We start from the raw sequence: 22738 nt of genomic DNA on the forward strand, positions 1-22738 counted from the left end.
TCCGAGGTGTAGAAGAGAAAACAAATAAAATAGAAAGCCTTTTAGTGTCATCCTACCGGAACAAAAGATTCTACACATTTAATTGAATTGTAGGGGTTACTTTGAAGGTGCAGACAGCCCAGACAGTTGACGTTTGTATGGCAAGCAGGATTTATGCAACAAAATGTTGCGTAACAGACACCAAGTACCTCTGCCTCTCACCTGAAGAGACCTGGGATGGGCTCCAGTAGATCCACTTTCAAATAACTATAAACTGCTTTGAGGTGATATTGGCACAGAGCTACTGTATAAGTACCCCAGATGTGGCAAAAATGGCTAGAAAAAGCCATCTGATGCTGACTTTTAAATTTTAACCAAATGGGCAAACACTGCTTGTGTTCAGCTTTTCCCTCAACAAAACATGGAGGACAGAGCACATGCTGCATGTGTTGCAAAACAGGCTTGTTCAACAGGTTACAATGCTTTACATACTGCAGTAACCAAAAAAAAAAAAGAAAAAGCCCAGTTAAAAGATCAGATCAGATTCACTTTCAGTGAATTCAGAATAATGTCACAATTTGTACATATTAAAAAATCCATTCAGACTAAAGGTAGATGAAGCAGTGATCGAGCTCACGTTTGTCGTGGCAAGTGTGTTTGCATGCCCGACCTCCTTGCTCTGCGTTCTTTCTAAATGCATTTGTTTGGAAGCCTGTAGAGGATCACTACACTACACTGCAAAAACTCAAAATCTTAACAAGAATATTTGTTTTATTTCTAGTTAAAATGTCTCATTTTTAGTCAAAAAATCTCATTACACTTAAAACAAGACTCATCACTGGAAAAAACAACAATTTTCACCTGTTTCAAGTAGATTTTCACTTAACATAAGTAGAAGAATCTGCCAGTGGAACAAGATTTTTTTGCTTGTAATAAGAAGATAAATCTTGTCCCACTGGAAGATTTTTCTATTTCTTATTTCAAGTGAAAATTTACTTGAAACAGGTGGAAATTGTCAAATAACAAGTTATTTTTCTGGTAATGACTCTTGTTTTAAATGTAATGAGATTTCTTGACCAAAAATGACACATTTTAACTAGAAATAAGACAAATATTCCTGGTAAGATTTGGAGTTTTTGCAGTGTAGTACCTGTTCAGTCGGAGGGGGATGGACGAGAGGGGGGGGGGGCGTCTCCCGCGGATACGCGCTCATCACACATTTCTCACGCTTGCAGCTTTTGGGTGGAAGCCTTCAGTGGTCCTGAGTGGTTTCGTTTATTCTGAGACAGACTATCATACCCTGAGGTGGATTCTTGGCTTGAACTGAGAGCAGCTCTGTGTGACAGAGGCAATGAGCAGAGACTGGAGGGGGACAAACATCTTTCTTGTCGGCTTTGTTTCCAGTTTAGGCAAGAGCAGAACATTGTTTTATTTTATTACCTTTCATAATGTGAATAGATAGGCTATAGATGTTAAGTTCCGCTTCAAAGTGAACTGTAAAAGTAATTCGTGCTGGTGTTAAATTGACTCCCCTCTCCCAATCTGTGCCAATGCTGGAATGGCTGGGGGCTTTGTGCGTTGTGATGCTGGTGGTGTTCCTATGGCCGGGCTCCAGACCTGCAGCCGCGGACCCCGGCGTGGCCGCGGACGGCTTGCAGACCAGCCCCGCCGCCGCGGACGCCGCGGCGGCGGGGCTGGTCTGCAAGCCGTCCGCGCTGGCCAACTACCTCCAGAAACACTGCCGGACCTTCCGCAGCTACGCGCCGGAGCGCGCCGGCTGGACGTGGCGCTCCAGCGCCGTCCTGCAGAGCGCGTACGAGGCGTGCTGGCCGTACGAAAGCCCCGCGGTGCAGTTCGTGCGAGACAACCTGCAGCTGAGCGACGACGGGCTGGTGGCGCTGGACTGGGCAGTGCCGTCCTGCTACCACAAGAGACGCAGGACTTCCAGCCACTCCACCAGTCCGGTGCTTCTCATCATCCCCAACTCCTTCGGGAAGATTACGAGAAATGTGTTGAAGGTAATCTCTGCCGCTCGTGCCTTGGTTTTAAAGGGGACCTATTATGGCATGTAATATCTAGCCTATTTTAAACAGGCCTTGAATGTCTTAAAAACAAGCTTTTGATTGTTTTTGATTTTGATTGTTTTAAATTAGAAATTCAGCCTCTGAGCCATGTCTTTATCATCTCATTCTCCAACCTCATTATCTATGTGGGATTCTGAGTGGGCGGGGAGGCTATGATAATGAGGCTCTGTGCTGATTGGCTGCCTGAATGACGTGTAGCAGGGGAGGGAAAAAATGGCGGAAGCTCCGGCCGGCGGAGTTACCGTTTCCTAACTGCAGAGGTGGACAGAGTACTCGACCCCAGTACTTGAGTAAGAGTACAAATACTACTGGTCAAAATTTACTCCGTTACAAGTAAAAGTAGCTCAGTCAAAATATTACTCGAGTAAGAGTAGAAAAGTACTTGCTTTTAAAGGTACTTAAGTAACCACAAGTAAATGCTTTTAAATGTACTTTAAGTAAAAGTAAAAGTAAAAGTAAATTTCTCATTTTCCACATCAGTAAATTACTATATTTTTTTCTAAATTAATTTAAGGATCTTTTAACTCTTGTTTCTGAGAATTAACTCTTTGAAACCAGCTGCACTGATGTGCTGCTTTTAGAACCACAATGTTATATAAAACCTGAAGAAGAAAAAAGAGCAGACCTGAAAGTAACAAGTACTTTTCAGCCTTCCTAGAAATTTACTTGAGTAAAAGTAAAAATATTTGTCTTGGAAATGTATTCAAGTAAGAGTAATAAGTACCAAAGAAATCTAATACTCAAGTAAAGTACAAATCCTCTGGATATGTACTTAAGTACAGTACTCAAGTAAATTTACTCCGTTACTGTCCACCTGTGCCTAACTGCATGCGATGCGAGCGAGCGTCAGCAACAAAAATCAATTCCATTGCTTTATTTTCTATTGGACTGTCCTAAATGGCCGCGAGCAACGCAGCGCTATGTCTTGAGCTGAACATTTGTCGGATGCCCTGCTTCTATTTCCTTCCTGTCGCTCGCGTTGAAAGCCGGTTGAAAGTGCCGTAGGAAACAGTCAATGGATGAGGAATGGTTGATCCAGTTAGTTGAAATGAGAAGTTATCTCTATGATACCTCCTCATTTCACTACAAAAACCTCAATAAAGTGGCAGCTGGCTGGAGGGAGATGGACAGAGAGCGTCCGATGTCACGCAGTGCGACGCGATAGTCGGACACTCGCATGCAGTTAGGACACAGTGTTTAGTTGTGGGCGTGGTTTGCATTTTGGTTACGTAACGAAAAACAGCAGAATCTGAACGGCTCGTAGAAGCCACATCAGACTGGATGGTTCATCTGGGCGGCTGAACAGACACTGCAGAATTTGGTTGCTTTCCTCCTTCTCTGAGTTGGCAGGCTGAGGGGAGACCACTTTATATATGTTAAAGCAAGAAAAAAACGTGTTTTTCATAATAGGTCCCCTTTAAAGAAAGCAGTTCACAAGGGTGCAAGTACAGTAACCTACTTATGCAGAAGCTAAAACACAAAAAAATTAAGAATTCCAGCAAAGCCACATTTAACCCAAATATTGGACATAAGACTCCGACACCAGCAATAGAAAAGCAATAAAAAGCACCTCAAATATCCCGCAGTTGACTTGCTACTGGTTACAGGTTGTAAATAATATGCACTAAAGACGTTTACAGCATCACGGTGCTACTGGATGGAGCCATTTATCATTATTTCTCCAATAAATGTCACAATGGCTTTATGATGTATGTTGGGAATCATCAGAAACCACACTCTTTATTACAGCTTGACTCAGCATGATGTAAAATAGGACATGAATTACCACAGCAAATAATCTTTTTAACCATTGTCTATCTATCTATCTATCTATCTATCTATCTATCTATCTATCTATCTATCTATCTATCTATCTATCTATCTATCTATCTATCTATCTATCTATCTATCTATCTATCTATCTATCTATCTATCTATCTATCTATCTAGCCTATTATTATTATTCATTATTGTGTACATAAATGAACACCTCATAATGTTCAGAACAAAACTCTTTAAGGATTCATGCAGATGTGTGCAGTGGCATTAATTGGGATTTTGATGTAATTAAGCTTAGGATAACCTGGTTCCTTTATTTTCTTATTAAGAGATATAGGGATATATGGAAATAAACATGGATCTCATTAATTTGATAAATCAACAAGAACAAGAGTGCCTTAGAATTAAGCTCTTCATCAATACAGCCATTTTCATAGCTGAATAGTATATACCGTATGAAAAATAAATTAAGGAGAATTCAAGGCACCAGAGCAATTTTCTAATTCAAAACTTGTCAGTTTTAACACTTGCTCAGACGTGCTCCCTTTGGAAAAAAGTGTCAGATAGTCAAAGCAGAAAGATTTCACTGGTTTAAAAGAGACTCTGGAAGATCCAAATGCAAATCAACGATTGCCATTTGGGCAAGTACAACCTTTTGATGTTTAGCCAAGGCGAGCTCATTTGGAGGAAAAGAGCAGAGCAGTAAAATAGGAAAAAAACAGCAGCAGCACCACACTTTCAACTGTGGACTGACAGAGGTAATTGAGTGAGGGATTACAAAGCATCGCTTGACTTGTTGAGCCTGGAAGTGCATCACTGCGCCATGAATACGTGCTGATTCTCTCACCGTTCAGGACACCTGGCGTCATGCTTCATTTCATGCTTTTACCCTCCGTGTGCAAATCGGTCACCAGCCCGCCATCAGCACTGTGTCAGAAATAACAGCTGTGCAATAACAAATTTACAAAAGAAAATGTGTTTGGTATTAAACCGGAGTGAATAATGTCATCTTGAATTGATTTAATAAAAACTTAGGAACAGGTGATGACTAGAGAAGGCAAGAGGTGGAAGTGTCAGAAGAAAACAGGACAGAAACGCCTAATTCAAACTGGTTACAGTATGAGTGCATTGAGAGCTTGTGTTTGCTTGAGCATCTGAACACATATCTGTGGCAGAGAAGAAAGATAGAAAATTATGTGGATGCCTCAAGGCTTGTGGTTCCTGTCATTCCCCATTTAGCACAAGCCCATTTCAGAAATTTATGAATTAATGAATGACACACCTATTCTTTAACGATTTATATTTTTTACAACCAGTTTTCCTATACTCCTTGGTTTCTCGCAATCTGTTATAGTCGATCTTCTTTCACACGATGGCCTGCAGATGTTGGTTGCAACAGTCAACAGTTTCAAATTTAGGTAAGAGTTTGAAAGCATATAAGATAAACATATTTATGCAATTTTTAGACCGTTTCCTTTGTCGGTGTAGATATCTGTTTTACACAACTGTGCATCAGTTTTTGATGCATTATTTAACCAGTAATACAAAATTTAGAAAGCACATTTATTTATTTATTTATTTATTTATTTATTTCCCCTATTTGAGCGTTCATCTTGGCTAAGGAAACAAATGGCATGCTGGGGTTCTTATCGCCACCGTGATGAAATGTTGACTGGACAACTAATAAATCAGTCAATCATTGTGCCAATTTTTGTCTGTTAAACTTTATTTCACAAAAACAACAATGACGTACCTCTACTCTGCATGGCATGCTGTTGTTTTCCCTAAACACAAAAAAAAAATCAATGCAGCAGGAAAGCTTTAGCGTGCAGATAAACATTGTGAAGCAGTTCCAGATCATTAGCAGTCGCTCCGTAAGCACGTGCTCACTTGTTCATAAATAAAAATACTCCTGATTCGTGTGTGTGTGTGTGTGTGTGTGTGTGTGTGTGTGTGTGTGCGTGTGTGCGTGTGTGCGTGTGTGCGTGTGTGCGTGTGTGCGTGTGTGCGTGTGTGTGCTTCCACCTTCCCAAGATGCTCAACTGTTTGCCAACTGTACTGCAAAGTTTACAGTAAATTCCCATAAATAATATTAATCTCTTTGAAGTGCTGTGACACATGTTTTTTTTTGTAGTTTATGGACCTACACAATGTCAACAGTGTTACTGTTTGGATTTCACTGTAAAATGTACACCAAATACAGAGTGACAGGCTTCTGCTGTGTCTTTTATACTTAAGACCACTCTCTTCATGCAAGAACCATGCAAGTCCCGATCAGATACATTAGTAAAAAGGTAAAGTAAAAAAAAGTAAAGTAAATTAAGTAAAAAAATGTACTGTCCATTCCCTCCAACATGGACATATTTTTTTTTTTTCACTGACTGCGTCATTGGATCCAAACAAAGCTTATCAACACTGGTGCCCCAAAATGTAGAGAGATGAAATTGTAAACTAAAACAAAAAGTGCAGAATAGTGCAATAACAAAATAAATCAATTTCACTTCAAAAGGAGGTAGTTTACCTACTAGGTTCAAAAGTTTAATGACATCCAGTCAAACTCACAATCAATAAGAAAATTAAAATACAATTTTGCTTAACCTTGGTGCAGAATTCTTAACAGCATGAAATGAATAGCAGCAGCTTTTCATCGCGGCTGTTATAGTTTTCTGTCACTGTGTTGTAATGTTACGCGGAGCGTAGGAACCAAGAGTGGTACGGACGGTTTAGACCGTAACACCGGCCCCGCAAAATAGCAGTCCGTCATCCGTTGTGTTGTTACCGAGTCAATAAAGTGGACCAAAAGACGATTTACGAGTGACGGATAATCATTTACATAACACTACAGTCACTTTTCTCAGACAGCTTTTCTTTGTTTTTAAAACTTTCAGACCGTTTATCTGAGCGTAGCCTAGCTGTTGTTAGCTTTCTGTTAGCCACGCTTCTTCCCCTCCAGCACAAACGTCTCTTCAGCCACCGGCGCTGCCCAAAATCTTATAATAAACACACATCAACTGTCTGTATTGTTAGATACAATTAAAAAAAACGATTTAATAATTAATATATGTTAAAACACAGGCACAGAGCAACAAGAAAACAAATAAGACAAACTCGCCTGGAGCCGCTGTGAGCTGCAGCTGCGGCTCAGAGCGAGCCGTCCGGCTCTTCTGGCCGCTCCGGCGACTCCGCGCTCCCGGTTCGGGACATATTGTTATGGCCGGGCCATAACAGTATGTCCCGATACATTTTTGGCCAATCCCGATCTTTTGAAAATGACGTGATCGGGCCCGATCGATCCGGTGGCCGATTGATCGGGACAACACTTCTATTTATCTCATCTTCCAAAAGTTTACATAGAGGCACACGACTATAGCTTGAAAAATGTTGCATTTTAGGCCTTTTTAATTACACGTTGAATATATTTATTCATTATTTTAGAACATTAAATTGGACCCAAATGAGTTTTAATGTTTGGAAAGGATGAATCCACCGCTGCTCTGTGAATCTGTGGACAAAAGAAATGCTTCCAACATGGTCGGCATAAGGTCCTTGCCTTACAACGGCGTATTACAGACTGATAGAAAAATGAATATTGTTTGGTGATATCCTTTTGCAAAGATTTGTTATTTCACTTTTTGTAACCCAATTATGATGGTTTAAGTTCCTTGTGTGGATAACTGGTCCTTTGTGTCCTACATAGTGTATATGATCAGGATTCGTTTTAGAAACATGTTCAACTCATGATTTTATTTTATCTTTTCCCTACCTGAGCGTTTATCTTGTCAGAGGAAACAAATGGCATGCTGGAGTTCTTATCGCCACCGTGATGAAATTCTGATTGGACAACAAATAATTGTATAGTGTGACTAATACAAACTAATACTATTGAGCTGTCTTTGTCTGTGACAAGCTTTAAGGAGAGTCCTGATGTACGCAAAAGAAAAAATGCAGGCACTCTGGTGGCTTGAAAAAAGTAAAAAAAAAACTTTATTTTGACTGGGTTACATCTAAAAAATACCAACGCGTGTCGGCTTGCGCCTTCATCAGGGTGTATGGAGACAAGAGACAAAAACCATCCATAATTATAGGGGATTCAGTTCAGCTGTGGCTCCTCAGGTCTATGCAGTGCTCCTCCAGGCCTGAAGGAGGCGCTGGCAGGAGCACCCAGATATTCTGCTTCCTGAACAATCAAACTAAATAAATTGACTGTTAATAAGTTACACAGTGTAGCAGTATAACGTAAATCATGGGTGCCGACACGCGTTGGTGTTTGTTAGATGTAACCCAGTCAACATTAAGGTTTTTTAACTTTTTTCAAGCCACCAGAGTGCCTGCATTTTTTCTTTTGAGTTCACTGTTGCACCCATTGCAAGAGCACCGGTGATTCTGGGGACACCAGCAGCGCTCCTGTTATTCTGTTTTTTGTAGTCCTGATGTACGTTAGATAAGCCTTTGGATTACTATCTGTATGTAATGGTCTCCTTGCTGCAAGAATCAACGCTTCCACCTAATGGAATGGAATGGAATCTGGAGTTTTTTTGTTAAATTTTTAACATTTTGAGTAAAAAATAACTTGTACATGATCTGTTGTTTTGAAAGAACTTGTCGTGAGAGCAGAAAAACATGCTTTTGTCTCATAACAAGCATGCAAATGGGAGCTCAAAGTTGAGTTTTATCAACGTTTAGAGTTTAAGTTTAGCATCAGAACTGTAATGGAAGGGTGGCCATATCTGACATCCGACACACTTCAAACCTGCCTATCCAAACTAATCACTTGGAACGTGGCAAAATAGGTTTTTCTTCTGATGTTGCAAAAATCTTCTTGACATCCAGTGTGAACATAAAGTCTTTATTTCTAAAATGATCATGGATTGCCTGTACATGAACCTGTGATGGTTCAACGTCGATAAATGTACATTTTTGACCGTAACAGGGGACAGGATTTTCAGTGAGATGCTTCGCTGCCTGTAAAAGGCCTTTAATCAAACATCAGCCTAATTGAACTCGATTTGTGACGTGCTTTAAAACAACAGAGGTGGTCTTGCAGAAGTCATTCACAATATTCACTCTGAGTTGAAGGGAAAGCTGGGCTGCAGAGCCCGTCCTGTAAGGGGGTTTTGTCTGATGGAGTCCCAGCCGAAGGAATTTGTCACCAAGCTGACATCTAAACAGCTCTGCCAGAAAATGGCTCCAGCCACAGTAGTTTGGTTTTTATCCTGTCTGCTGTAAGACCCCAGTGTGCGGAAATTGGATTTAAAACCAAGATTTATTTTTCTTTTAACAATATAAAAAGCAGTAATAAGTGGAGGTTCCCTTTAGGTGGGTCCGTAAATTCATACTGTACTCGGTCGTTAGCTACTGGAGATATTTTGGATTTGATGATATAATAAGGTTTCCACAACGTCTGCAGATTCAGTCATCTTTCATGACCAGGAACCGTGCTGCCGCCGCAACCAAAAACACCACCTGGGTGTGATTGTAACTCCTCACTCGTTGTGCCAGTGCTGCTGTAGGTGTCGAGACTGTAAAATATTTATTCATGTAGCTCACTGTCTTTGGAAAATGAGCTTAACTCTAAGACGATTCATATTCATATGTGTCTTCCGCTCGAATCACAGGGATTCAAAGCCTCACACAAGTAGAAACTAATGATGTTTCATCATGTATCTCATAAGGCCGTTCATTTCATACTGGCAAGCAGATATTGGTTAATGCTACTGCAGTCTTTTTTATCTGATAAATATTTAATGCGGGGAGTCAGCCTCCTCTTCTGCATTCCTGTGAGATTTCTGCACATTTAGAGCAAAATGTAACTCATGTCAAAGCTGAAATAGGGTTTGTGTGTAAAGGATATACCACAGACCCAACATTTATCACAAACTGCTGTTTGACATGCAGATAAATCCACTCCTTTTTGTTTCTTGCAATAAAACATATATATTTAGAAGTACTTTCTCTTTTTGCGGTCACAGGAGATTTATTTTAATGCTGACAGTCAGAGCCCGGATCAGAGCTGGAGGAGCATTTCAGTGTTATTTGGATATTTACTTACCCTTTGTCTTTTGCTCTGAGGCAAAACTGTATCACCTTTCCAGAACTAAACTAAAGAATATGTTTCCTAGCTTGTAAACATCTGCAGAAACCTCAGTCAGACTTTAAGGGGACATCGTATAATAAAATAAACAGTATATATTCAACATTATTTGGATATAACTCAAATATTTGATCTTAACCAAGCATCATGTATCATCAGGGAAAGATCTGACAGTAAGCCAACTCAGCTGCTTAAAATATAGATTCAAACTGCAGCAATTTCAACCCCAGTTTGAACTTCTTCTGTACATGTGGGGGATGCAGTTGAGATGCAGTTGAGATGCAGTTGCGCCGCCTTAAGTGTGAGGTGAGGGAGTTAAAGTATAGTCTGGCTAAAATAACAGACATATTTTATTCTTGTGAGTAAAAAACAGTAACGTGATGCATTCTGTTTTATCTTGTTTTATCTGACCAGAGCATTTTGCATTTTGTTTATTCCTCTGAAAGACGACTGACTATATACATGCAAAATATAAATGTAATCTATCTACGGTGAATAGTGTGTTTCTATCAACTAACCCAAAAACAATGTCAGGTCAAAAATTATGTAAATTATTCTTTATATGCATACATACTGTGGGGCAAAAAGGTATTTAGTCAGTTCTCCCACTTAAAAAGATGAGAGAGGCCTGTAATTTTCATCATAGGTAACTTCATCTATGAGAGACAGAATGGGGGGAAAGAATCCAGGAAATCACATTATAGGATTTTTACTGAATACATTGGTAAATTCCTTGGTAAAATAAGTATTTGGTCACCTACAAACAAGCAAGATTTCTGGCTTTCACAGACCTGTAACTTCTTCTTTAAGAGGCTCCTCTGTCCTCCACTCGTTACCTGTATTAATGGCACCTGTTTTAACTGGTTATCAGTATAAAAGACACCTGTCCACAACCTCAAACAGTCACACTCCAAACTCCACTATGGCCAAGACTAAAGAGTTGTCAAAGGATGAGAGGAACTAAATTGTAGACCTGCATCAGGCTGGAAAGACTGAATCTGCAATAGGTAAGCAGCTTGGTGTGAAGAAATCAACTGTGGGAGCAATTTTAGAAAATGGAAGACATACAAGACACTGATAATCTCCCTGGATCTGGGGCTCCACGCAAGATCTCACCCCATGGGGTAAAAATTATCACAAGAACGGTGAGTAAAAATCCCAGAACCACACGGGGGACTTAGTGAATGACCTGCAGAGAGCTGGGACCAAAGTAACAAAGGAACCATCAGTAACACTTGCTAGAGAGCATTTGGATGATGCAGAAGAGGATTGGGAGAATGTTATATGGTCAAATGAAACCAAAATAGAACTTTTTGGTAGAAACACAACTTGTCGTGTTTGGAGGAGAAAGAAAGCTGAGTTGCATCCAAAGAACACCAAACCTACTGTGAAGCATGGGGGTGGAAACATCATGCTTTGGGCATGTTTTTCTGCAAAGGGACCAGGACGGCTGATCTGTGTAAGGGAAAGAATGAATGGGGCCATGTATCGTGAGATTTTGAGTGAAAACCTCCTTCCATCAGCAAGGGCATTGAAGATGAAACGTGGCTGGGTCTTTCAGCATGACAATGATCCCAAACACATCGCCCGGGCAATGAAGAAGCCGCTTCGTAAGAAACATTTCAAGGTCCTGGAGTGGCCTAGCCAGTCTCCAGATCTCAACCCCATAGAAAATCTTTGGAGGGAGTTGAAAGTCTGTGTTGCCCAGCGACAGCCCCAAAACATCACTGCTCTAGAGGAGATCTGCATGGAGGAACGGACCAAAATACCAGAAACGCTGTGTGAAAACTTACAGAAAACGTTTGACCTCTGTCATTGCCAACAAAGGGTATATAACAAAGTATTGAGATGAACATTAAATACTTAAATTATTGATCAAATACTTATTTTCCACTATAATTTGCAAATAAATTCTTTATAATCAGACGTAATTTTCTGTTTTTTTTTTTTTTTTTCATTTTGTCTCTCATAGTTGAGATATACCTGTGATCAAAATTACAGGCCTCTCTCATCTTTTTAAGTGGGAGAACTTGCACAACTTGTGTCTGACTAAATACTTTTTTGCCCCACTGTACAACAACCATACACACAATAATGACAGTGGCATATAATATAAAACAACATAATAATTTGCATTCAAGAAAATGTTTTTCTATTTCAATCAATAAAAGAAAAAAAATCATTGCTTCTTTAGGTATGCACCATGTCATATTTGTTCACCAACTATTGTTCCACAGGCCAGAATTTGTCTTGCTGCCATATGTTATCAAAATTCAACAAAAAAATAGTCCAAAAGCTAAATTTCTTTTAGTGCAGCTGACTGAAAGGGCAAACGTCCTGCGGGAAAAGTTACGTCACATTTCCATATTCATACCCTTTCCGTGCCGTATCGACTCACGGCCTTGTTCAAGGACGTCTCCTGACAGAGCTTTCTCCGGGATGCACACACATCTTCTCAGCTGAGACTGTGCATAATACGGGCCTTCATCAAGCCCCACGCACGGTCAGAGAGCTGCCACAAATGCTCAGGCATTCTCCACATGAAGGCTGGGTGACATCATCTTTACTCATAACAACCTCTAGGTACTGTGGGGATTAACTTCTTATGAATCAGCATTCATGTGTAAAACAAGAGTCACAGAGAGAAAACATCTTTGGCACTCATTTAAGCACATGATGTTTTACTCTGAGGTTTTTCCTCTCCTAAAATTAGTGAAAAAAAGAAAAAATATTTTTCCTTAATGAAATGATGTCTGACACACTCTTTAGTCATAGTGTGAACCGCTTTGATAGAGCATTGACTAAATTGAAGAGCTTTAATACTCTTTTAACTCTGACTGTTTTCTCAAGTCCGTCACCAACTTTCTTACACAGCTGTGTTGCCACTCCATTTAATCCTTGTGTCCTTTATAGATTAACTAAATTTCACATTTTGAGACACATGTCTATCCTTTTATCCATTCATTGCTGCTTCTTTTCTCCACAGATGTGTGAAATGGCACTATCCCATGGCTACCTGCCAGCGGTTTTCAATCGTCGTAGTCAAAATGGCACTCCGCTCACCACACTCAAACTGCAGCAGTTTGGCGACCCCACGGATCTTTGCGAGGCTGTACGCTACATTCGCTACCGCCAGCCGGCAGGAAGGCTGTATGCAGTGAGTGAGAGCTCCGGCTCGGGCCTCCTCCTGTCTTACCTGGGGGAGTGTGGGTCATCAAGCTACGTGACGGCAGCCGCCTGCCTGTCACCCATGTTCCGCTGCCAGACCTGGTTTGAGAGCGGGCTTTGTTGGCCCCTGCAGTGGGTGCTGGCACTATACCAGAAGATAAGTCTTAGCAGGTAAGCGGTAACAGGCTATCCTGAGTCAGTTATATATTTATAGTATGACGGGCTTAATTGCAATAATAACCAGTTTCATAGCTATCATAGGTGCACTAAATGCTAAAAAAACGAGTTCAGCTGTTGCAGCTGCAGGTAGTTTGTGGGCTGCCTAAACACCTGGATGCTAATTTTTTTTTCATGTAGCAACTTGCTGTTTACCGCAGATATTGCTTCTTTCCCAGGTGTAAGTAATTAACTTGAGTTCTTATTCAACAATGGCCACTCCTATTAAAGTGTTTTTGAATCAAAAGAGACTTGTCATTGACTGACAAGTGCCACCTGTCAATACTTTCCCCATTTTTATCACAGAGATTTTACTTTAAATACTAATACGGCAGGACGGCGGGAAAGAGGGGTAAAACACTGTAGTTTTTCAGCCAAAACGGGAGACTTGACTTGAGTGGAAACAAGTCACAAGTTTTCTACTGGACAATTGTGTCGTTATTAGGGAAAGAGGACTGTTGCACTGTAGGTGTTTTGCAAATAAAAAATAAATACATTGTGGAAGTGATATATATATATATATATATATATATATATACAGGGCTGCACATAAGTGGGCCGCCAGAGCGCATGCGCCGTCAAAATCCTCAGTGCGCTGTCAATCTTGTGCTGGGAAGCGCTTTTGCGTACCAACAGCTGGGGCTCATATTATTGGTTGTGGCCAGACCAGAATACTAATATTAAAAAAATCTATTGGGAGAGCTTTTCCACAGAACTGCCACTCAAAGTTGGTACTGGCCAATCAGAGCGCGTCCTTACTCCCCCTCCATGCTCGTGGCGGCGGTGGGTGGGGAGGAAGAGAGGTAAGGATCAGCTTTACTGAACAAACCCCGACACGTCTCGTCAAAATGTCCAAGAAGCAAGCGCCATTAAGTAATTATTTTGGCGTTCCACCGCCACCAACTACAAAGAGACGCCAAACTGAACCACTACCCGTGGATAGAAACAGAAAACGTGTGTTCGCCAAGAAGTGGCTGCAAGATGTTACGCGGCGACGCGCACCGTACGTTCGCGCTCCCGCGTATCCTACCCCGTAAGCTCTGCGTTGGTGCAACGCGGAACCATAAATCAGCCAGCGTCCGTCACTGCGTGCAGCAGCAGCGTGCCTGCACCAGCAAGACGCTGCTCTGTTTATGGCTCAAAGTTTATGAAAACCCCAAATAAAAAATAAATTAGAGAATATTTTATGAAATCAATAAACAATTCCATCATCAAAATTATAACAAATAAAGGTTCAATATATCTTGCTTTGCATGTAATAAGACTAGGTAATATATTAGTTTCACCTTTTAAGTTGAATTATTGAAATAGATTAACTTTTACACCATATTCTAGTTGACTATTGAAATAAGTTAACTTTTACACCAAATTCTAATTGAATTATTGAAATAAGTTAACTTTTACACCATATTCTAGTTGACTATTGAAATAAGTTAACTTTTACACCAAATTCTAATTGAATTATTGAAATAAGTTAACTTTTACACCAAATTCTAATTGAATTATTGAAATAAGTTAACTTTTACACCATATTCTAGTTGACTATTGAAATAAGTTAACTTTTACACCAAATTCTAATTGAATTATTGAAATAAGTTAACTTTTACACCAAATTCTAATTGAATTATTGAAATAAATTAACTTTTACACAAAATTCTAGTTGAATTATTGAAATAAGTTAACTTTTACACCATATTCTTCACCTAAAGCAATATTCTACACCTTGGCTGATGTGGACATACATAGCATAGGAGGCTATTTCAGCTGCTATATGGTTGGCTGTCTGTACAGTCATGCAAGTTCAATGCTATTAAAGAACATGTTTTTTCATATAAAATAAAGACATTTTTATGCAGTTTAGAAGTTTTGGGGCTTTTTTTTTGGCTCCTGCGCTGCTGAAATCGGCGCGTCCTTTATTTCTATGTGCAAAATATGCCATGAGCATCCCAATCTGGCCGATAAAAACTGTAACTTTTATACTGACTCTACAGACTAACACGCACCATAATTTGTTAATTCATCTTTATACGTGAATAAATATCGTTTTGCCTATAACTTATTCCTGCATCCCTCTTTTATCGATCCGGCGAGACGGGTCACCGCGTTTTTGGAGCCCCAAGTCACATATCCAGGGGCTCCTCTGAGCACCAGACCAAAATAATTATGTGCAGCCCTGTATATATATATATATAGTCCTTTATTGAATTAAATGGTTGCTAATCAATAATTCCGCCAATTAATTAGCCTGCCTGAGTTTCACCTGCCCTTATAACATTACGACCTTTAATTTAAAATATTCATATTTTAGATTGTAGGTCATCTTATACCCCGTCAAACACAATAACAATTAAAGCTGCAAGCAGCGATGAACGGGCCCTCGCACTCCTGGCCACCGTCCCCCGGTTCTTGTTGTTCTTGTTGAGAACCGGTTCCCAGTGTTTCAATTCCTTGGAATCGTTTGCCTTTTTCCCAAACGATTCCCTTATCGATTCCAGTCGGCACGAATGACGTCACCAAGCACGTGGCGCACCGTGCGCATTCGCGCCCAGCAGGAAAACACGGGGAAAAAGCGGCACAAATGCTGGAAAGTTTGGTTACATTTTACCAAAAAGGATGACAACAGGGCGACAATTCTTGCAATGTGGACATTTCAACAAAGGGGGGAAACTGTTAGGACTCAGCCGGCTGATCCGCTGGGAGCGCGGAGTCAGCCGGCGTGTGGTAAGGCTGATTTATGGTCCCGCCTTACACCAACGCAGTGCCTACGGCGTAGGGTACGCGGCAACACGCACCGTACGGCGCGCGTCGCCGCGTACCCTACGCCGTAGGCTCTGCGTCGATTTAACGCGGAACCATAATTCATGCTTTTGAAGAGCTGCGCGCTCCGGCGGACAGCGGAGCTCCTGACACAGGTGCAGCTCGTCAGCTCATCTATGGAGAAGTTAAAGAGCTTCTACCGCTAGATGCTCCTTTCATCAAGGCAGGGAAGAGTATCAGGCCAGAATAGATGAATGTCACCAGCAGTGACTAAGTTTGTGGTGTTGAACATGTTACTGGACATACTTGTGTAATTGCTACAAAATAATTTGTTGTTTTTCGTTAATTTCTACAGAAGAATATTTATTTTATTATTATTATTTTATATTAAATACATATTTTACTGTATATTACAAATCATTTTGTGGGGACCCCCTGGCACCATCGAGGAGCCCAAGGCTGGGGGCATCTTAAGACCTCATTATATTTTTTTTGTTCAAAGATATAAAAGTTTTATATCTTTGAACAAAAAAGATAGGAGAAACAAAGAAATTGAAACAATTTTAGTATCAACTTTGTTTTATTAAAACAAAGTTGATACTAAAATTGTTTCTTCTCCTTTTTTCCAAATGAGAATCGATAAGAGAATCGATAAAGAATCGAATCGATAAGCAGAATCGATAAGAGAATCGGAATCGAAAAAATCTTATCAATTCCCATCCCTAGTCAAACCATTCAAAAATTATGGCAGACAATAGGGACTATGAAATATCGACCAATCAGAAGAAGGGGCGGGACTAATTTTCACCAATTATGGTCAAGGACTCAAAACCGAGTCCGATGACACCACCCACGAGTCCTTATGTCAAACCATTCAAAAGTTATGGCAGAGAAAAGTATTCTAGGGGGTGCTGTTGAGCCGTTAGGCCACGCCCATTCATGCAAACCATGAAATATCAAATTTATCGCCAGGCCTGGCTTGCATGCAAAATTTGGTGACTTTTGAGGAACTATCAAATATGGACCAGATATGGAATCAGATGAAGGGGGGGCGCGCTTTTTTTGTGTCTACGGTCGCCACGGTAACACTTTTGAAAGAGAAAATTAATGCGCGTAGTCGCAGGATGGAAACGCATATTTTGATGTATAACACACCTGGGTGCACGTTACGGTTCGGGCCGTATTAACTGCCGAAGGAATGGCATAAATTGTGCCAAAATTACGCGATTAATTCAAAATGTTCAAAATGGCCGACTTCCTGTTCGGCTTCGGCCATGTCGCCAAGAGACTTTTCTTTAAGTTGCAACATGATACAGGTGTGTACCGATTTTCGTTCATGTACGTCAAACCGTATTGTGGGGCTTGAGGCACAAAGTTTTTTCTGTCTGAACCAATCAGATGAAGGGTGGGCGCGCTTTTTGGCGTCTAGCGTTGCCACGGTAGCGCTTTTGAAAGAGAAAAGTAATGCGCGTTCTTGCAGGATGGAGACGCACATTTTGATGTATAACACACCTGGGTGCACGTTACAGTTCGGGCCGTATTAACGGTCGAAGGAATGGCATACATTTTGCCAAAATGACACGATTAATTCAAAATGGCCGACTTCCTGTTCGGTTTCGGCCATGGCGCCAAGATACTTTTCTTTAAGTTGCGACATGATACAGGTGTGTACCGATTTTCATGCATGTATGTCAAACCGTATTGTGGGGCTTGAGGCACAAAGTTTTCTAGGGGGTGCTGTTGAGCCATTTTGCCACGCCCATTAATGCAAACCATTAAATATCGAATTTTTCGCCAGGCCTGGCTTGCATGCAAAATTTGGTGACTTTTGGGGCACGTTTAGAGCGACGTGCATAACATTACAGAACATACAGAACAACACATTCTTTGAACAAAGGCAACAAGTTTTAGCAACTCACGGTTATTTTGATCTGCTCCGGTGTGACTCTGTCCTCCTTTCGTTTCCGGGTGAATGCCCCCCAGAGGAAATTCTCGAGCATGCGCAGACTGCAATATCCGATCCCCCGTATACATGGCGTTAACATTCCGGCTGCGAACGGGTTATCTAGGTGTTGCAACCCGATTACTAAATGTCCGACATAGGTCCGAAGTAGATGGGGTTCAGGTGTTTACATGCGGTTTAAAAGTCAGAACGATGTCTTATACGATCAGAAACCCGAACTGCTGCATGTAAACGTACTGTTGCCCACCGGTGCTTGTTCAAACTAACCCATTATGGGTGACATAGCACAAAATCTGTTAATACATTTTCAAATAGCATGTTGCAGTTGGAAAGTGAGGGAGTTGGGAGTGAAGCCAATGCAGAAGTACAAGAACTTGTAGTTGCATGAAGGACCACTAGGGGCTCCAAAAGGGAGTAATTTTCATTCAACTATTTTAAAACATCTCTTACAGCAGAAATAACAGTCTGAACATTTTGTAGGTTGAATGAATATGTTAAACTTCCAAATGTATCTTTAATGGGGGTGTTTTTCTTCTTTTATGACTGACAGTTGTATTGCAGTCTATGGTGTTAAACCGCTAGCTGTCAACACTTTAGCCACTTTGCACTTTCAATGATCTTGACTACTGAGCTGTGAATAAAGACTTAACCGACTCAAGATGACCAGAGCTCTCACAATAGGGCTTCAAAACCACTCTTCAGAAACCTATGGGTGATGTCAGAGAAGGGTTTGTCCAATATTCTTATACAGTCTATGGTAGCGTACTTTAACCCAGGTCCTGAAGGTGCCCTGCATGTTTTAGAGGTTTATCCACTCCAAAACAGGACATTCAAAGGAATGGATCGGCCTCAACCTGTTAGTAAGGTCTGCACATATCTGTCAATGACCTATTAAATTGAGGAACAAGGTGTGTTGGAACATGGAACAACTAAAACATTCAGGGAGCTGGGTCCTGAGGACCTGGGTTGAAGAACGTGTGGCTGTGATGTTTGCCAACTGTCCTGGGATTACACACATTTGTGAAATAGAGACATTAAATGACATCAGGGATTGTGTTAAAAGCAAGAGACATCTAAAGCAAGTATATCACAGGGTTAACTTAGTGAAAAAAAAACTGTTTTATGCTTACATTTACTAATGAACCTAACATATATTTATAAGAAAATAGGAGCAAACAGGGAGAAGCCACACACACACAGACAAAGGAAGAAAATGTAAACTCCACGCAGAAAAGCCCCTGCTGGTCAGCGGGTTCATGCCTCGTCCCTCCTCCCTGTGAGGTGACGAAACTCATGTACTGGCAAGAGGACCTCTACAGTCCAGCTTTCTCTTCCGATTAATTACTGTGAATGAGTTCTGCAAGACCACCTCTAGTGTTCGAAGCAAGTCACAAATCAAGTCACACACAAGTTGTTCTTGGCAATTATTAAAAAGAAAAATCTAATTGAATAGTCTACAGTGGTATTCTGGAAGCAATCACACTTAAAAGTACCTGCATACCTTTGAAGCATGTTACATTATTTAAAGTGGTTGGAATGAGTTTGGTACAAAGAGAAAAGGGCTCCCTCTTTTCTTTCACTTTACTCAGTGGAACACATCAAATAGCATCAAGAAAATGATGAAATCATAGCTTCATGAGGTTGGTGCCTAATGTCCCATGTACCCTTGGAAAATCTACTTTAGAAAGAAACATCTACATACATATATACATGCATGCATACATGCATATATATATATATATATATATATATATATATATATATATATATATATATATATATATATATATATATATATATATATATATATATATATATATATATATATATAGGGCAGCACGGTGGCTTAGTGGTTAGCACTGTTGCCTCACAGCAAGAAGGTCCCCGGTTCGAAGGGATAAAGCGGGTATAGATAATGGATGGATGGATGGATGGATATATATATATATATACTGTGTGTATATATATATATATATATATATATATATATATATATATATATATATATTTATGAAAGAAACTAGATGCAAGTCCTCACATATAACTGTTTACCAGGGAAGTGGATAGAATTGGGGGAATGATTATGTTACCATAGCAACAGATAGTATGCCTGTTGTCCAGCTATTGATCCTAAGAGACATCGTGAAATTTGTCAAATCAAGGCCATTAGGGGATATGGGATTTGTGCTGGTCTGGAAACGTGATTTTCCTGTTTTTTACCTGTTGTCTTTGATTTGTAGGTACAGGACTGCGCTGGCTGAGACCCTGCATACAGATGTCCTGTTTTCCAGCTGTTCCTTGCGTGGTGTGGAGGAGGCATTGTTTTGTCAAACCGGACACATGGGCTCTACACCAGCAGCCCCCACAGGGACCAGCAGTAGCAGTAATAATTCAGGTGCTTGGGACGCTTACTGGGAACGCAATGAGCCCCTAAGAGATGTGGACGAAGTGGCTATTCCTGTTCTGAGCGTGTGCGCAAAGGACGATCCCGTCCGCGGAGACACCCAGTCTACAATACCCTTGGAACTCTTTGAGACAAACCCACACTTTTTCCTCCTTCTGACTGACCATGGAGGTCACTGTGGTTTCTCCACCCAGTCAGAGAGTACCGCCGGTGCGTCGGGTGCAGTCAGCTCTGTGGCTGCTTCAAACAGTGTGACGCAGAGCCGCGCTGCCAACTGGAGCCACAGAGTTGTTCTGGAGTTCTTCAGGGCCACCACAGACTTCTTCAGTGCAGAAGAAAGAGCAAAGCAGATCGCTGCAAGGAGAAGAGGGCTGGGGGGAGGGGCAGCGGGGAAGGCTTTCCGCCACCGCAGTATTAGCACGTGTAAGCGAGTGCCGGCCTGCTCCCACAATATTCATGCCATTTACAATTGGCAGAGGTCCTACACACGATGAGTGAAGTTTAATTTAAAAAAAAAACTCACTGGGCTTGTGTGTGTATATGTATGCGTATGTATGCGTATGTATGCGTATATATATTAAATATAGTAATAATGCACATATATATGCCTTAGGTTTTTACCGGCATGGTATCAACCATTAATATGTGTGCAGACAAGGTAAAAAAAAAAAAAAAATGTTGTGGACTGCAATTCTTTCCTCACAAAAACACCTGAGACCTTCTCTCTTCTTATGTCCACCAGTGTGTAGGTCTGTTTCTGTGTCTGTTCTTGATACATTACAAGTACTTTTTTTTTTTTTTTTTTTATTGAAAAAACAAACCCAAAACAGTCAATGGAACAACTTGAAACCGACAAAAGTAATAATAAATGTTTTAGGGAAAATTGACAGATAATGCTTTTGAATTGTGGTTCAGCTGAGTCATTAAAAAAGAAAAAGAAGAGAAAGTTATCTGAGATCAGAAATACAAGCAAGTATGTAAGGTATTGGCTATAAGACCATCTCCTAAGCAGCTTCATGAAACTACAGTTGCAAATTTCATTCATCAGTTAAAGAGTCCAGAGGGCTGTATCCAACCTGCCTGGATGTGGTTCCAAGAGGGAAACTGATGACAAGCTGAAGAGATGTATATTACGAATGGTAAGCAAATAGCCCAAAGCAACTTACAGATTGACTGACAAGCAATAATGCATCTTGAAGAATGTCCTTTGGAAAAAAGCAGGCAAACTGTGGATTTCCGGCAAGTCATATCACCACTATGTTCATAGATGCAAAAATTAAGCATTCAAAGAAAAGAAGACTGTACCTAATGTGAAAGAAGATGTGTAGAAAAACCCTTCAAACCTGACACAACTGGAGCAGTTTGATTGTGCAGTGGGGCAATTTACCCGTCGACAGGTGCAGGGGTCTCATTGAGCGTTATAGATGGCCATTGATTGCAGCGATTACCTTGACGGTCCATTAACTCCGTTAATTCCGTTTCATAAGCCATTTTCTTTATAAATAATTATCTTGAACTACAATTCAAAAGCAATGTGATTTCTATTAGGCTATGCTAAGTAAAGTATTTTTTCTTTTTAAATATATTTATTGATTTAGTTAGTTTCAAGTTATCTCAGTGAAAATTGTGGGTTTTTCTTTTTTTTAATGGAAGGATTCAAACACTCGTCTGCGCTCGAAACTGTAGACCAGTTTAATGGTGACGTCATTGTTATGGCTCTCTGTCCAGCCACCCAAATACATACGTCCATTGTCGTGTTGATGCACGTTAAAAACACAACAAAATTTAATTAAATATTAAGAATACAAACATACATTTAAAAAAACCTTCACATGGCAATGTTACTTGGTGATAATAAACCATAAATAAATCTTTTTCTTTTTTTTTTTTTTTAAGGATTCCCCCTATTATTACAGCATTTTTTCCGTGTTTCGAGATTCGATGTTGGTGTTTATTTGGGATGTGGGGGACTCTGACTGTCTTCCTGACTCTGACAGGAAGATAGTATTATATTAACAGGAAGAGAAACGTGTGTCTGTGTTACTCAATGTGTGTGTGAGAGAGTGTTGTTGTCGTCAATTGATGTGAACTATGAACCATTCATTTAGAAAGAAACAACATAATAATGTACAAGATAGGATGCAGTTGTGATGTTCTCCTGAGAGGATGATAAATGACGACTTCTAACTGAGGAGAATCAAATATTAGATTATTACAGACGGATACGGTCTTCTAGTGCCAAACATGACACACATTTAGTGATTAAATAGTCTCAAATTTGACACAGTTTGATATAT

The 22738-nt window shown here is 40.4% G+C and overlaps 1 protein-coding gene across 1 annotated transcript; it reads left to right on the forward strand.

The window, feature by feature from the left end:
* Window positions 1-1220: 1220 nt before the first annotated feature.
* abhd15a (abhydrolase domain containing 15a) lies at window positions 1221-22306 on the forward strand. The gene is made up of 3 exons (XM_061719285.1): window positions 1221-1997; window positions 12920-13272; window positions 20278-22306. The coding sequence occupies exons 1-3, from the start codon at window positions 1530-1532 to the stop codon at window positions 20933-20935; spliced, it is 1479 nt and encodes a 492-aa protein (XP_061575269.1). The 5' UTR covers window positions 1221-1529; the 3' UTR covers window positions 20936-22306.
* The last annotated feature ends 432 nt before the right edge of the window (window positions 22307-22738 follow it).

This window comes from Cololabis saira, chromosome 4 (genome assembly GCF_033807715.1).
Source record: "Cololabis saira isolate AMF1-May2022 chromosome 4, fColSai1.1, whole genome shotgun sequence".
NCBI lineage: Eukaryota > Metazoa > Chordata > Actinopteri > Beloniformes > Belonidae > Cololabis > Cololabis saira.